The 13,063-nt window shown below is 45.0% G+C and overlaps 1 protein-coding gene across 1 annotated transcript in view; it reads right to left on the bottom strand.

Moving 5' to 3' along the window:
* Positions 1-3,334: 3,334 nt before the first annotated feature.
* The window catches only part of LOC138489407 (zinc finger protein 391-like), a 50,414-nt gene continuing 40,685 nt past the window's right edge, over positions 3,335-13,063 (bottom strand). Inside the window, exon 2 of the mRNA XM_069617130.1 lies at positions 3,335-6,316. Within this exon, the coding sequence (XP_069473231.1) occupies positions 5,903-6,316 (414 nt within the window). The 3' untranslated portion in view covers positions 3,335-5,902. The remainder of the gene's footprint in view (positions 6,317-13,063) is intronic.

Raw genomic sequence — 13,063 nt, 5'->3', positions numbered from 1 at the left:
GCGGCAGACTGCCTTACCCCTGTCCCCGGGCTTCACCAATGGCTTGATATGCAGTGTTCTTTGGAGCAGGTTGGGCAAGGCCAACCGAACAGCAAAGCAGCAGGACGGGTTAAAGTGGAGGCGGACTGCCTAACCCTTGTCCCTGGGGTTCGCCAAAGGCTTGATAGCTAGCATCTTTGAAGCAGGGTGAGCAGGGCCAACAAACAGGAAAGCGGCAGTACAGGATGCTGTTGAGGTGGCGGACTCCCGCAGACTGCCTTGCCCTTGACCCCAAGCTTTGGCATGGGCTCGATATCCGGCATCTAAATTTCGGCAGCAGTCGGGCAACCTGCTGAGCTATCATAATGGGAATGGTGCATGAACCATCCAGGTTATAAGTAGACATTCTCTGTGGGTGCTTAACCTATGAACATATTTATAATATGCAACATTCACCCAAAAGGTACCCTGGCGCTGAGTGCTTGGACAACAGGAGAGCGCAGCAGCGCTGCTTATGCAGAAATTCCAAGATTCCCAAAAGATCAGATTATCATCAGGAAATGAACAGTAGTTGGATGGGAATTCCACTTTTTGGCCTCCATATAACCCGTAGCCTTCAGATGGAGCACTTGCAGAACTCTTAGGAATACACACATTTCTTTTTGCAAAATATATCTTGATTTTATTTCCAATAAATAATGCACTGTTGTCATGGAAGTCCTTGTCCGACATGCACATGGCTTTTAATGATATGAATGAAGATTCTCTCGCTCTGTAGTTTAGTAATGCCGGTCTCTAGTATGTCACCTCAGTTGCCTTTAAAGACATGTATTCTGGGTAAAGCTCTTCTCATACTCTGTACACTGTTAGGGTTTCCCTCCGATGTGGGATCTCTGATGAGTCATCAGGTTTGATGCACAATTAAAGTGCTTACTACATGCTGCTATTTTTACCCACTTAGCAAGCCCTGCCCACCTGGTGCCTTCTTGGTTGCAGCTCTTTTTCCCTAGTTAAGGAGCCGTCCAGCCTCTTTCCCTTTGCAGATGGGGAGCAGGTGCCAGTGGGTCTAGGTCACCTGGCCTAAGCCCTGCCACCTTCTTAGCCCTGCCTCTTCCTTTCTGCTCTTAACTGTTAGATCAAGGGCGTCTCTTGCCCGGGCATCCAAAGCAAAGGGCAGATGAAGACAAGGGCAGATGAAGAAAAGGGCAATTCCGCTTTGGGCCTGTTTGGACCAGGAGGACTCAGGGCCCAAACCCCTGCTCACACAGCAGGTAAGCATGCACCAACATGTGTTCTCTCCCTCTGGTGACACAAGCCATCCCCACCCCCTCTGCTGCCCCCTATGATGTTCCCTTGTGCCCCCTTCTACCACACAGGTGTTGCCTGTTTTGCTTGATTCTTCTACCCTGCTACCCCTTCCCCACCTCCAGCCTACTTCTGCAGGAGTCTGTCCTGATATTTTCTGGTTTCACCATCACCGTCTTGTGGCCAATGCTGCATTTGACTTTTATGGACTTCATTCATTCATGGTGCGTCACCCTTTCTCAACTCTCATGCTGGATTTCCTTTGAATCTTGTACTCACGGTGGCCCTGAATCATGCTGTCCAATCTTCATCTTGTATCCTGGCTTGCAACATGATGTGTCACTACTGACTTCTGCAATTGTTTTCACTCTCACCTCTTGCTTCTCCACTCTTTGTGACTGCTTACTCTCTGTTCTCTCATCCTCTCCCTTTTCCTATCTCCTCCCCTCCTTCCCTTACTTTATTCTATGCACTTACTCTATCAGAATTGTCCCTGGACCTAGTATGATAGCAACCTTGTCTGTCTACCCCCATACCCTTGCTTGTTCCCCCCCAGCACTGTCTGAAATGTCATCAGGCCTAGTACGATAGTCACTTGTTTTGTTCCTCTCCTCCCTTTCTGCACCCCTCTCCCTCACCTTTTGTTTTTCTCCAGCTCTACCAGAAATGTCATCAGGCCTAGTACGATAGTCACTTGTTTTGTTCCTCCCCTCCCTTTCTGCACCCCTCTCCCTCACCTTTTGTTTTTCTCCAGCTCTACCAGAAATGTCGTCAGGCGTAGTACGATAGTCTCTTGTTTTGTTCCTCCCCTCCCTTTCTGCACCCCTCTCCCTCACTTTTTGTTTTTCTCCAGCTCTACCAGAAATGTCATCAGGCCTAGTACGATAGTCACTTGTTTTGTTCCTCCCCTCCCTTTCTGCACCCCTCTCCCTCACCTTTTGTTTTTCTCCAGCTCTACCAGAAATGTCGTCAGGCCGAGTACGATAGTTAATTTCACATCCTTACTGTTCATGGCCTGTAAGAATGTCATTGAATCTCATTACAAGTTTGGCGCCAAACTTGCACATTGTTATGGCACCTGGCAATGAAGAAATACAGGGCCATTACAACCCTGGCAGACCCTGTATTTCCCCATTGCCAGGAGCCGGAATGCATTGCGCCCCATTCCCATTGAGCCCCTTAGTGCCTTAGCCCTTAGGGCTCAATGGGAATGGGGAGGTCGGATGCACCGGCACCATTCGTGAATGCTGCCGGTGCATCTGACATGCTCTGCTCGCGGGTGCCGGTACGCCCGCCGGGTCAAACATTGCGGGCGCAAAGGAACCCGCGAGCAGAACTCGTAGTTTGCCGGTCTGGTAACTACAGTACCAACAAGCTTACTGGTACCGTAGTTACCGGACCGGCAAACTTGTAATGAGACCCATTGTATTTTCCCTTATTCCCTCCCTTGCCTTGAAGCGCATTGAAACACATAGTGAATAGGCGCTATATAAACTATCATAACATATCACTATCATATCCTGTCCACCCATAGGGCTTCTCCCCAGTATGTATCGTTTGATCATGCTCAAGGCTGAGTAGTCATTGGCGCTTTTCTTGCACTCTGTGCACTCATACGGCTTCCCTCCTGTATGGATCCTCTGATGCTGGATCAGAATCGATCTATGAGTGAAGTTTTTCACACATTCTGAGCACTGGTATGGACGCTTCCCAGTATGTACCTTAGTATGGCTAGTCAGAGTTAGTTGGCGAGTGAAGCTCCTCTGACACTCTGTACACTGTTATGGTTTCAGTCCAGTGTGGGATCTCTTATGATTCATTAGGCTTGATGCAAGTTTAAAGTGCTTACCACATTATGTGCACCCATAGGGCTTCACTTCGGTATGGATCCTCTGATGACTGCTCAGGGCTGAGGGGTCACTGAAGCTTTTCTTGCATTCTGTGCATTGATAGGGCTTCTCTCCCGTATGAATCCTTTGATGAATGAAGTGAAGCTTTTCACAGACTCTGCACACACTCTGTACACTGGTATGGTCGCTCTCCAGTATGGATCTTCTGATGCTGCTGCAGATATTTATTTTTTTATTGATTGATATACTTATAGGACAAGCTTTGTATAACATTTCATATAACACAGATTAAAATTCCATACATCAGCAAGAGGAAAATAAAAACATATACACATTCAAATTTTGTTCAGATATTGGCACATAGAACATGGTACCTGTTATAAAAAACAATTAAAAATCTGTACAAGATGCATGTAGAATCTAACAAAGAAATATATTAAGTTAATATCATCACCTTGTAAAAATTCTTCCCATAATTTAGGGATGTCTGTCACCTTAATAGCATTATTGTAAGATTTAAAATAATTCATTCGTAAATAGTTAAGACTTTCACATTCTATGAATAAGTGCAGTAATGTTTCTTCAATGAAATTACGACATAGTCGACAGTATTTGTGGTCATCCAACAGTATTTGTTCAACAGTATTTGTTCATCCAACTTTTTGGTGAAAGTGCAACTGATACGTTAAATTTAAGCAGGAGGTACGTGTGAAAAACATTTGGACTAGGGTATGCCAGAATGTATTTCGGCATGAATTGACGATGCCATCTCTGCTGGCAGTATTCAGTGGCAGACGTTAGACTTTCATGATGGCGCATATTTGATAAAAAAGGCAGACTCAGTTATTTTTGAGCCAATATTTAATGTCGCCTGAGACATATGGGATGCTGCTTTCATACAGCCACTTAGTGTGGGTACGCTTCAAGGTCTCAATAGTGCCTATCAGAGAGATAACCTCAAGATTTAAGTAAGCATGTGTAAATGGGGTGATTATCGTATCAGTTGGCACCGTAATCAATCGTTGGTAGAACATTACACACTGGGTTATGTATACATTCCAGATGCCCTTTATATTGAACTCAAGGTATAAATATTCTATGCTTATGCATGAAGGGAGTCGAAACAAATGCCTTAATAATTTTGCTTCAAATCTTATTAGCACTTTTTGGAATTTATGGCCCCAGATGGCAATTGCGTATGACAGCATTGATGTAATCTTTGAATTGTATATAGATAGAACTGCAGAAGCACTATAGCCATTGTTCCGACCAATAAATGCGCTTGGTGCATTTACCGAAGTCTCACATTTCAGTTTTACCTCTGACCAATGCAAGTCCCATTTAAGCTTATCATCAACGATAACACCCAAATATTTGTAGAATGAGACTTGTTCTATTGGTGCATTCGATAGAGACCATTGAAAACATCTCAGCCTCGATTTCTTAGTGAAAACCATGATTTTGCTTTTGGAATTATTTATCGAAAGGCCATTTAAGGATGCATATGTGGCTAATGCATTCAACATCAGTTGTAAACCAGCAGGCGTATAGTCGAAAAGTAGAAGGTCGTCGGCGTAAGCAAGCCGACCTATAGCCACACTCTTGATCGTAATAGGGTTGGCAGCATGGATGTTAAACGAAGCAATCATGTCGGCCAAATATAAATTGAAGAGTGTGGCGGCTATCATACATCCCTGCTTAACGGCACGTTTGGTAGACATTGATTGCGAAAGTTTACCCAGTGCGTTAAGACGGCCACTAACTGATGTGTCTGCATGAAGAAGCATAAGCATTCGGAGCAAACCTGGAGGGATCCCCCATTCAGCTAATCTGCACCATAATTTATTCCTACATACGGTATCAAAAGCGGTGGAAAAATCAATGAAAGCCCAGTAAACATCTAAGTTCCGCCGCGCCCACGAATGTTCAATTGATGAGCTTAAAATAAGGAGATTGTGTAGTGTGGGAGGAAGAATCTTATTAGTGTCAATCCATAAATTCAATTCATGGAGGAAGACTTTAGTGAATATTTTTGAAGTGGAGTCAAGCATGGCCAGCATGCGAAAATTTGATGGAGCGTCCCAGGCCCCCTTCTTATGAACTGTCAAAATGTTACTGGCTTTCCAGGATGGTGGTAAAATTCCATGTGGGCCAATAAGACAATATAATAAGTGCAGGGCAGCGCCCCATAATGATGGGTCCCTTTTTATGACTAGGTTGGATATGCCATCAGGGCCAGCAGCACGGGAAGATTTCAAGTGTTCGATGATGTATATCCAAGATAGAGGCTTTACATACCCACGGTATCTCTGGAATCGGCAGGGCTAAAGCAACGGAATCGTCACTACCAAGTGTCATAGCTATATGTTTTGCCCATGACTCCTCATTAATGCAATTTATTTTTAATAATATATGCAGATGTGAGCTCAGAGTAAAGCTTTTATCACACTCTGTACACTTGTATGGTCTCTCCACAGCATGGATCTTCTGATGCTGGTGCAGAAATGAGCTCAGAGTGAAGCTTTAATCACACTATGTACACTGGTATGGCCGCCCCCTAGTATGGATCTTCTGATGCTGCTTTAAATTTGAGCTCTGAGTGAAGCTTTTATCGCACTCCATACACTGGTATGGCTGCACCCCACTACGGATCGTCTGATGCTTCTGCAGATCTGAGATCTGAGATCTGATTGAAGCTTTTCTCACACTCTGAACACTGGTATGGACGCCCCCAGTATGGATCCTCTGATGCTGCTGCAGATGTGAGCTCACAGTAAACCTTTTCTCACACTCTGTACACTGGTATGGTCATACCCCAGTATGGATCCTCTGATGCTTGGACAGAGTTGATCTCTGAGTGAAGCTTTTCCCACACTCTGAGCACTGGTAGGGTCACTCCCAGTATGGATCTTCTGATGCTGGTGCAGATTTGATCTGTCAGTGAAACTTTTCTCACACTCTGTACACTGGTATGGTCGCAACCCAGTATGGATCCTCTGATTCTGCTGCAGATTTGAACTATAAGGGAAATCTTTCTCACACTCTGACCACTCGACAGATCTTTCCCCTGTGTGGGATCTCTGATGCATTCTCAGCTTTGATGTCGGATTAAAGTGCTTATCACATTCCGTGCACTCGTAGAACTTCTCCCCAGCATGCATCCTCTGATGGCTGCTCATTCTCTGTTGAAAGAAGCAGAGGTACCCTTTATTATTTATACTTTTTTAATTTTTTACCATTTAGTTTATGCATCAGAGTACAATTAAAAGGACAAGCCACTGTTAATTATAAACAGACACTCTAAAACAATCCAAGAAGGGGAAAGCAGAAAGAAATGAAAATAAGAGTAAGAGAGAGAAATCTAAAGTAATGAAGTAAGGGAAAAAAGATAAAAAGAGAGATGGGAAATATATACTTTAAAATACTGTGAAAGTTAACATACGAATACATTCTATATTACATTATACTTCATATATAACCTTTTCACAAAACAAAATGTAAAAACACTTCAGCTTAAGAAATCCCTCTCTGATTAAGGTCTCATTGATTTAAAACAATTTAAATATTTCTTTGATAAACTTTGTTAATGCAAAGATCAGTTTAACATTTTTCCCCCAGCACAAATGATCCCACAATTCTGATGTGCTTCTAGAGGGTATTTCTTGTACAAACTCCCCCAAGAAGTGTGTTCTCAGTTTTGTTATTGCAGGGCAGTTCTCCCCTGATGCCACAGCATGGATTACCGCCTTCCTACAAGGCAGAACCATGCAAGTATTCTCTGACTTAGCCTCCGCCTCACCCACCATCATACTCTGTGGTGTGCCCCAAGGCTCCTGCCTCTCCCCCACCCTCTACAACATCTTCACATGACCCCTCTTCCTCATCCTCGACGCAATGGGTATCTCCTACACCACCTACGTGGACGATACTCAGATCCTCCTCACCCTCACTGGCAACTATGACACTGACTCCCTGACCCTTAACAACCTCTACAACACCATCCAAGCCTGGATGGCAGACAATGGACTAGGCCTCAACTCTGACAAGACCAAATTCCTCCTGGTAGGTTGCCCCGACACGCTATAAAATCTAGACTCCCAATTTAGTCACTTCACCATCGATGCCATCAAAATACCTGTCTCAGACTCAGTCAAAACTCTTGGAGTCTATTTGGATTCCAACCTATCCATGGACAGACAAGTCAACGCAATTGCCTCCTCAGCTGCATATCATGTTAAACTGATCAACGCAGACAGGCCCTTTCTCTCCAAAAAGAACTGCACAAACACAGCCAGAGCCATCACTGGCTCCAGGCTAGACTACTGCAATGTACTCTTTCTAGGAACATCCAATAAAAACCTGGAGAGGCTACAGGTCATCCAGAACAGTGCTCTCCGTGCAGCACAAGGCATCGCTAAAAGGGAACACATCTCGGAGGCTAGAAAACTAGCCCACTGGCTCCCAATAAAGGAAAGAATCGTCTTCTAAGCTCTGACACTGACCCACAAGTGCATTCACCTCACTATTCCTGATTACCTCTCTCAAAGGATCCACCCCGTCTCCTCTACAAGACCAATCATATCACCCTATACCAACATGCTCTGTGTGCCACTAGTAAAAAGAGCCAGAGCGGGCGGATCCAGCTTCCCATATCTCGCACCCACGCACTGGAATGCCCTACCTCCCACAATCCAAGGTGAGGCCTCCCTCTTCGCTTTCCGTAAAGCAATGAAAACCATCCTCTTCTCATAAGGTCCCTTGTATCAGCATGAATACTATACATATGACCCACTGCATAAGCTGTAAAGACCAATTGCATAAACTGTAATGATAACTATGGGCCTCATTACGAGGCTGGCGGTATCCTTTTTTTCCACATTACCGGGTCATGCCGAGTTTGGTGGACCCGGTAATTGCCCATTCGTGGGTGCCGGTAGTAAGGGACTTCCCATCCCCATTCGGCCCCATAGGGCTCAATGGGAATGGGGAGGGTGGTAGCACCGGTACCGTTAATAACGGTACCAGTATTACCATCAAGTTCTGCTCGCGGGTGGCGGTATGGCCACCTGGTCAGACCAGGTGTCTGCAAGGGCCCCCTCGAGCAGAACTCGTAGTATGGTGGTATGGTAACAACAGTGCCGGTAGCGATACCGGCACCGTTTTTGCCTTTGCCACCATACTCGTAATGAGGCCCAATGTCTGTATTGATTTATAATGTGCCAACGACTGCTACCATGCCAGTACCTCTGTAACTAAGCTCTTGCAAGTAACAGCGCCTCAATGCCCGTGGGCTGTTTGCGCGCTATATAAATATAAATAAATAAATAAATAAAGTAGAGTGTCAAATGTGTCAGTGTTTCTTTGTGGGGTTTAAAAAGTCTACATTTCTGCACATTTCTCTCAGCGCGATTATGAGTTTTGAGGATCTCTTGCGTGTGTATTAAATTCATCCTAAATCTCATATAAATGGCACACTGGGGGTCAATATGTCCCTGGCAGTAGCCATGCCTGTAGTACAGGCACGGCTACCAGCAGTATCATTTTTTTTTCCGGCGCCCAGGAATGGGCAATTACCGGGTCATTACGCCCTTGCCGGACCCGGTAATCACCCATTCCGGGGGGCCGGAAAATATTCTTCTCCAGTCCCATTTGAGCCCCTTAGAGCTCAATGGGAATGGGGAAGCTGGATGCACCGGCACCATTCGTGAATGGTGCCGGTGCATCCTACATGCTCTGCTCGCGGGTGCCAGTACTCCCACCAGATCCGACCTGGCGGGTGAAAAGGCACCCGCGAGCAGAACTCGTAGTTTGCCGTTCCGGTAACTATGGTACCGGCAAGCTAACTGGTACAGTAGTTACCGGACCGGCAAACTTGTAATGAGGCCCAATGTTTCGGACTGGGACAAAGTAGGTATCTATGCAGTGTGTTCAGAGCCTTTGGTTCCTTGCCAAGATGCGCAAAGAGCTTAAACCTGGATTTGAGCGCTTCAGTAGAGATGCAATCCCACTCCCATATTTTATTTTTAGCTGCGTCCAGGTTGGACCACAGCAGTGCTTCATTGATGCCTGCCCCACACAGTATTGTGGCACAGCGCTCTCGCCAAAGTTCTATGACTCCAATCCCCTTGTTCCCATTTTGTTTGGGTTTCAGTATCTTGAAATGCAGGGGAGTTTTCACGATCATTAGTGTTCGGTATAGCAATAGGGACTTCGAAGCCACTATGACGTATATTGAAAGGAGCCCTAGCTCATGTCTTATTATTGGTATTGGTATTCCTCTGGGCAGGTGGAGTACTTTTTTCCAGAACAAGTCTTCCAGCGTTGGCCAGATTGTCCATGGCAAGCATAACAAGGCTTCTGCTCCGTACACTATAATGGGGATAACATTTTGCTAATACAATTTCAGCTCCAGTACTAGTGAGAATTTACCAAACGTATTATGTATACTGTGTAGCCACGTTTATCATCTCTAGCATTCAGTTCCAATTTGCGTGGGTTGTCATCTAGGCTTCCCAGATATCTAGCCTTTCTTGGGATGTCCACCCTTTCGTTCCCCAGTAACCAGGTGAATAGATTACTTTCACCGCCCTTTCGGTTTTCCAGAACCAATATCTTTGATTTTGATGCATTTATTTTTAGACCGTTCTTGTTTACATAGATCTGAGGGTGTCTAGTTTTCTTTGCAGTCTGATCAGCGTTTGATCCAGAGCGACCAGATCGTCCGCATATAAAATCCAGCCTATAGGCTCTCCATTGATTTTTGGCGGAAATGCACCGCTAGTCTCCATTGTGGCCGTTAGATCTGATATAAACAAGTTGAACAACTCTGGCGCGATTGGGCAGCCCTGTTTCAGACCGCTTGCTGTGGGGATTTCTCTGGATAAAAGACCCTTCTGGGTTAATCTAATCTGGATAGATGTGTTTGAGTATAATGCTCTTATTGGTGCCAGACGATCTTTCGGGCAATACCACACTATCATTTTGGTCCAGAGTGACTCCCGATCCATACTATCGAATGATTTTGCAAAATCGATAAAAGCAATATCAATTTTCTGTTGCTTTTGTATGGCTCTAACCTTAAGGATATTCAACAGAAACAAATTCAGGCTACACCCCACTTCCTGCACAAATCCTGTCTGTCTCACATCGTAATACCCAGAGTCCATAACCCAGCGCTTCAATCTAACCAGACTAAGGGATGCAAAAACCTTCCCCAGGACATCAAGAAGAGTGATAGGGCGATAGCTCTCTGGATCCGTCATATCACCGTTCCTGAATATTGGTACTATCACTTCCGTTTTCCTTGTAACAGACACCCTTCGCCTGATCATGATCTCCCCAAACAGATTCATGCAGAAGGATGCCCACTCTTCCGGTGGCTGTTTAAAGATTTGGATTGAGAGTCCATCTGGGCCCGGGGCTCTGGAGTTGCTAGCTCTTTTTATCAGCCCAATTAATTTGTCCTTTGTTATATCCAGGTTCCACCCTACTTCTCCGATCTTGTACCTCTGATGGAGCTCCTTTGCCTCTGTCTTACCCAGTAAATTTCCATAAAAAGCAACTCAAGCCTCCTCCCGGACAGCCGTTCCCTGGAGTGCCGACTGCGAGCCAACCACCTCATTTAACACATAAGCTCCTAGCATTGTTAGCTACAATGATCTTCAACATGCTCTCCTCATCTTGGAACAAAATGTTTCTCTTGCAGGAAGGTGCAATTAGTTCTGAATGTTTGACTGAATGTTTGACTTTCAGTACTTAAAATCAGTGCTCAGAATGTGCACTCACTGAGTCACCGTACAGAAGACAATACATCTATTACCACTCTAGCTACTTTAAACTATAAGGAAGCTATACTCCAGGCAAAAAAGTCACTTATAATAAACGCATTGAGCAAGCCAAATCCAATACCAAAGAACTCTTCAGAATCTTGAAAGAATTGGAAACCCCTGTCACTGCACCTGACACCTCATCAAAGACAGCAGCTGGTGCTCGAATATCCAAAACGCTCTCCTTGGTAAGATAGCCACTCTTCAAGACAAAATCAACAATAAACAGACTAGCCTACAATCCAACTTGCAACCTAACTCTCTCCCCACTATAGACTACTCTATCCCAGATTCATTGACTCTGTTCAGTTTCTCACCCTTAACTATCACTGAAGTAGATAATATTATCAAGAGCCTCAAACCTTCTAACTGCCAAGGGGACCTCTGTCCAGCGCCCATCATCAAGGAAGCGGCCCACGAGCTAGCTCCCTTCATCACAACTCTCATCAATTCCTCATTCAGCACAGGGACTGTACCGTACCCCAGTACCTGTACAATTTGAAGGATGCCTGGGTTATCCCGCTCCTATAAAAACCAAACCTGGATGCCAATATACCCACAAACTACAGGCCCATTACCACAGTGCCGTTCCTACTAAAAATCCTTGACAGAGCAGCCTACCTACAGATTCAAGACTATCTTGAATCTAATAAACTCTTGGGTCTAAAGCAATCTGGATTTTGACCCCGCCATGGAACTGAAACTGCCCTTATCATCCTCAAAACACAAATAGAAGATCTAAGAGATAAGGGCAAACTTGCTCTACTACTTCTTCTAGATCTCTCGGCGGCCTTTGATCTCGTCAATCATCAAATTCTGTGTCGGCACCTTAAACTAGCCGCTCATTTTTCTGATAAAGCCACAGCCTGGATCGCCTCATTCCTGGACAACAGATCGATGCATGTCTTCTCTCCAATAGCAGCAGCATCGCCGGCACCCGTCACCTGAGGGGTTGTACAACGTGTTCACAAAACCTCTATTTGATATTTTGGACTATCTGGGTGTCACATATACTAATTATGCTGACGACACCCAGGTACTCATCCCCATCTCTGGAGACTATGTCGCCGACTCTCTCTCTGTGAATGCCATCTACCTAGTCATCCAAGCCTGTATGGTGCAACACGGACTCTGTCTGAATGACAAGAAGACAGAGCTCCTCATTCTCGGCTCCCCTCAAAAATTATCCAAACTGGCCCCTGAGTTCAACTCCTTCATGATCGATGGTAACACTATCAAAGCAACCAAGGACACCAAAACGCTAGGGATCTATCTCGACTCTACTTTATCCTTGGCCAGACAAACAAATGCAGTTTCCTCTGCAGCGGCTTACACCTGTAAGCTTATTACAGCTAGCCGCCCATTCCTATCACCAGCCAATTGTGTCACATTTGCCAGGACTCTTGTGCTGTCAAAAAGTGACTACTGCAATGCCCTCTATCTGGGCACTAACAAATGTAATTTAAACATGTTACAAATCATCCAAAATAACTCAGAGCTGCCCTCAACATCCCTAGGAACCAACACATCTCAGCCACCAGACGCAACTTATGCTGGCTCTCCGTCTCCCAACGAATTACACTGAAAACACTCGCCCTCACCCACAAATGCCTTTCTAACCAAGCACCACTTTACTTGGCCAATTGATCCACTCTACACAACACTAACAGACCCCGCAGAACTGCTCAGACTAACTGCCTCGCTATACCACGCTTTAACCTGCAAAGATCTGGCGGAGCCAGCTTCCCAGTTATGGCGGTGAAACTGTGGAACTCTCTTCCCAACTTGATAAGATCTGAACCGTCCTTCCACAGTTTCAAAAATATGGCTAAAGCCTGGCTATTCAAGACCCATCACCCATCTACCAATCACCTCCCATGCGTTTACCACCTATCCTCACTCATGGTACATAGGTTATGAGGTTATGTCCTTTCGCTCTCCCGTAACTGCTTTTTGTAAATATGTATGATTTATGTATATATGTCTATAATGTCTTTCGTAATTTCTATTTTGTAACATAAACTGTAAAATTGTATTGCCATGTTTGTCTTATCATGTTGTAACTAAAACATGCACCCGGATGCTCTCGGTCCTGGTGCACTC

This window comes from Ambystoma mexicanum, chromosome 9 (assembly GCF_040938575.1).
Source record: "Ambystoma mexicanum isolate Mex_15411 chromosome 9, UKY_AmexF1_1, whole genome shotgun sequence".
Taxonomy (NCBI): domain Eukaryota; kingdom Metazoa; phylum Chordata; class Amphibia; order Caudata; family Ambystomatidae; genus Ambystoma; species Ambystoma mexicanum.
This window is presented reverse-complemented; position numbering and strand designations above follow the sequence as displayed.